At 40.7% G+C, this 4,614-nt stretch overlaps 1 protein-coding gene across 1 annotated transcript; it reads left to right on the forward strand.

Annotated features, from left to right (window-relative positions):
• Nucleotides 1–715: 715 nt before the first annotated feature.
• Nucleotides 716–3,422, forward strand: LOC143925707 (protein FAM200C-like). The gene is made up of 2 exons (XM_077450166.1): nt 716–1,574; nt 2,914–3,422. Exons 1-2 carry the CDS (start codon nt 716–718, stop codon nt 3,420–3,422), a joined length of 1,368 nt encoding a protein of 455 aa, XP_077306292.1.
• Nucleotides 3,423–4,614: the final 1,192 nt, after the last annotated feature.

A 4,614-nucleotide genomic window follows, 5' to 3' on the forward strand; every position in this document is an offset into this window, starting at 1 on the left:
GTAGACCCTATAACTTTCACGCAGAATAAATAATATCCACTAATTTGGGTTATTTTTACTAAAGACATTTAGCAGTATACATTTTTGGCCAAATTTATGAAGAAAAATTACTTATTTGCAAAAAATGTTAATAGAAATGAAGAAAAATGCATTTTTTTACAAAATTTTCGGTATTTTTTCATTAATAGCACAAAAAATAAAAACGCAGAGGTGATCAAATACCACCAAAAGAAAGCTCTATTTGTGTGAAAAAAAGGACGAAAATGTCAGATGGGTACAGTGTTGCATGACCGAGTAATTGTCATTCAAATTGTGAGAGCACTGAAAGCTGAAAATTGGTCTGGTTATTAAGGGTGTTTAAGTGCCCAGTGGTCAAGTGGTTAAAAGAAGTGTATGCATTGTATTGTTTGTTTATTTATATTAAGCGAATAGTTCCTCTCTCTATAAATCATAGACCATTACCTGTCCACTTTTGATAATACTATCTGATGCGTTAAGGTTCCCATGTCTAATTAATCAATTGTGTATTTATTGTATATATATATATATATATATATATATATATATATATATATATATATATATATATATATATATATATATATATATATATATATATATATATATATATATATATATATTTTAATCCCTTCATACTAACTATGTCAAGCAAAAAAAGAAAGTGGTTGGACGAATATGTACAATATGGATTCACATGTATGGAACGGAACGTGATAGGAGTCAGCGTCCTAACTGCATGATTTGCAATGCCAAGTTGAGCAATTCTAGTCTAGCACCGGCAAAACTAAGAGAACACTTCCTTAAGCTGCATGGAAATCACAAGAATAAAACACTCGCTGAATTCAAGGGGAAGAGAGCTAGATTCGATGAAAAGGCTACTCTGCCTGTTCTCGGCTTTGTACCCATCAACAAACCGATCCTCACAGCATCGTACGAAGTTGCTTACCTGATCGGAAAGCAGGGCAAACCCCACACAGTTGCTGAAACACTCATAAAACCAGCTGTGCTAACAATGGCGAATATCATGCTGGTAAAAGAGGCTGGAGTTAAGTTATCCCAAATTCCTCTTTCAAATGACACCATCAGCGACAGAATAGAGGACATGGGCAAAGACATCTTGGCTCAAGTAGTTGCAGATCTGATTTCAAGCCCGGCAAAATTCAGCCTTCAACTCAACGAGAGCACAGACGTTTCCAATCTAAGCCAGCTTGCAGTATTCGTGCGCTATGTGAAAGACGACGTGATAACGGAAGATTTTTTATTTTGTAAGCCTCTTACAACAACAACTAAGGCAGCCGCTGTGAAGAAACTTGTGGATGACTTCTTCGAAGACAACAATTTTTCGTGGGATATGGTTTCTGCAGTTTGTTCGGACGGAGCTCCAGCCATGCTGGGAAGAAAGTCTGGTTTTGGTGCGCTAGTGAAAGCCGATGCACCACACATCATTGTTACGCATTGTAGTCTGCACAGACATGTAGTATTAAAAATTGTAGTGGAATGCGTGAACTATGTGCGAAATAGTGCTCTGAGGCACCGCATCTTCAGGGAGCTGTGTAAAGAAATGGGATCTGAATTCGAGGTACTTCTGTACCATTCTAACATTCAGTGGTTATCCCGGGGACAGGTGCTGAATCGGGTTTTTGCCGTGCGTGTGGAATTAGCCCTGTTTTTGCAAGAGCACCAACATTGTCATGCAGATTGCTTAAAAAATTCATTCTCATTTTAGCGTACATGGCTGATATCTTCGCAGCTCTCAATAATCTCAATCAACAGATGCAGGGCGGTGGAGTCAACATCATCGAAGTGGAAGAAAACCTGAAGGCTTTTTAAAAAAAAAGCTACTGTTATGGAAACGACGAATAGAGAACGATAACTTTTCAAACTTTCCCCTGCTAGACGACTGTGTAAGAAAGATCGAAGATGTATCTGGAATCGGAGACATTTCTGTACCCACGGAATTGAAGCAAGCAATTGCCACTCACTTAGATTCGCTTGCAAAGTCTCTCGACGGATACTTTTCTACAAGAGAGTCATATCCAGCATGGGTGAGACAGCCGTTCACGTTTAGTGTTGAGACAACAGATGTCAATGATGAATACCTTGATGAAATCATTGAAATTCAGCAAAGCCAGGTTCAACAGCAACTCTTCAGGACAACAACGCTCTCAACGTTTTGGTGTCAACAAATGGTAAAGTACCCTGTTATTGCTAAGAAAGCTCTGGAGATTTTCATACCGTTTGTTACAACATATCTTTGCGAGCAATCCTTTTCGAGGATGCTGGACATAAAAACGAAGAAAAGGAACAGACTTTGTTGCGAAAATGACATGAGAGTGGCACTTGCCAAGGTAAAGCCGCGCATTTCTGAACTGGTCTCTGAAAGGCAACAGCAGAAGTCGCACTGATTTGCAGTAAATATTCATTATTATGGTTTTGTTTTTGTGTGAAAATCATATTTCAATGTTTTGATGGTTTTGTTCTTTGTTCTTAATGGTCTTATTCATTTTGTGCACCTACAGTATGTATAAAGATATACCTAAGTATAAATATATACCTATGTTTTGTAGTTAAATAAATCATATTTTATTTTTCAAATTAAGAAGGGTTCGGTGAATGCGCATATGAAACTGGTGGGGGTCAGTACCTCTAACAAGGTTAAGAACCAATGGTCTAGAACAAGTTAAACCAGGCTTGTCCAAAGTCCGGGCCGTGGGCCCATCGTGGCCCGCGTTCCGGTTTCGGACGGCCCATCTGGAAATGTTCACATATATATCTTTTGTGGCCCCCAACGAATGCCCGATCGCCGGGGGCCACAAAAGATAGACATGCTGGCTGCCATGGAGGGGGCGTGACGAATAGAGAACGATAACTTTTCAAACTTTCCCCTGCTAGACGACTGTGTAAGCAAGATCGAAGATGTATCTGGAATCGGAGACATTTCTGTACCCACGGAATTGAAGCAAGCAATTGCCACTCACTTAGATTCGCTTGCAAAGTCTCTCGACGGATACTTTTCTACAAGAGAGTCATATCCAGCATGGGTGAGACAGCCGTTCACGTTTAGTGTTGAGACAACAGATGTCAATGATGAATACCTTGATGAAATCATTGAAATTCAGCAAAGCCAGGTTCAACAGCAACTCTTCAGGACAACAACGCTCTCAACGTTTTGGTGTCAACAAATGGTAAAGTACCCTGTTATTGCTAAGAAAGCTCTGGAGATTTTCATACCGTTTGTTACAACATATCTTTGCGAGCAATCCTTTTCGAGGATGCTGGACATAAAAACGAAGAAAAGGAACAGACTTTGTTGCGAAAATGACATGAGAGTGGCACTTGCCAAGGTAAAGCCGCGCATTTCTGAACTGGTCTCTGAAAGGCAACAGCAGAAGTCGCACTGATTTGCAGTAAATATTCATTATTATGGTTTTGTTTTTGTGTGAAAATCATGTTTCGAAGTTTTGTTCTTTGTTCTTAATGGTCTTATTCATTTTGTGCACCTACAGTATGTATAAAGATATACCTAAGTATAAATATATACCTATGTTTTGTAGTTAAATAAATCATATTTTATTTTTCAAATTAAGAAGGGTTCGGTGAATGCGCATATGAAACTGGTGGGGGTCAGTACCTCCAACAAGGTTAAGAACCAATGGTCTAGAACAAGTTAAACCAGGCTTGTCCAAAGTCCGGGCCGCGGGCCCATCGTGGCCCGCGTTCCGGTTTCGGACGGCCCATCTGGTAATGTTCACATATATATCTTTTGTGGCCCCCAACGAATGCCCGATCGCCGGGGGCCACAAAAGATAGACATGCTGGCTGCCATGGAGGGGGCGGGACGAGTGCCGTGGATACAGGACGGAGTATTTCCTGTTTACACAGCATCCTGTGTAAAAGGAAGTCCCGTCCTGCGCTGCCATTGGACAACTGTTTTGTCCATTACAGGAGGCGGGACTTTCAATTAAAGAGGCCGTCGATAGAAACAGGAGTTTCTTTCATCCCGCCCCCCTCCCTGTCTCCTCCAAGGCTGCAGAGGACATGAATCAGGCTGCACTGATGATGATGGCAATGGTGAGTCTGCATTCATGGCAATGTGGGGGCTGAATTCATGGCAATGTGTGGGCTGCATTCATGGCAATGTGTTGTGGGCTGCATTCATGGTAATGTGTTGTGGGCTGCATTCATGGCAATAAGGTGGAGGTTGCAAATGGGCACTGACCCTTATTTTGCTTCACATGTCTTTATTTAAAATGTAAGATTTTTATTTTATTTTTTCCCGAGACTTCCTTTTTAAAGTTAAGGTGCGTGGTATAAGCCGATTAAATACGGTATATCCAAATAACACACCCAAGCTCATCTATTCACCAAACAGAGCACAAAGGCAAGAGAATTCTTGTTGGGCCGTGTATTAGCGCTCGGATGAACACACTTAGACCGAATTTTAATGGTTTAAAGAATGTCAGACAAAATGGTCGACCCTCAAGCATGTTCACTTCATCTAATATGGCCCTCTTTGAAAAAAGTTTGGACACCCCTGAGTTAAACAATCTACAAGGGGGGGTTCCATTGCACCCTTCTCCAACGAGAGGTGTG

The sequence above is a fragment of the Lithobates pipiens genome, unplaced genomic scaffold, assembly GCF_037356315.1.
Source record: "Lithobates pipiens isolate NorthernLeopardFrog02 unplaced genomic scaffold, aLitPip1_a1.2 Scaffold_22, whole genome shotgun sequence".
NCBI lineage: Eukaryota > Metazoa > Chordata > Amphibia > Anura > Ranidae > Lithobates > Lithobates pipiens.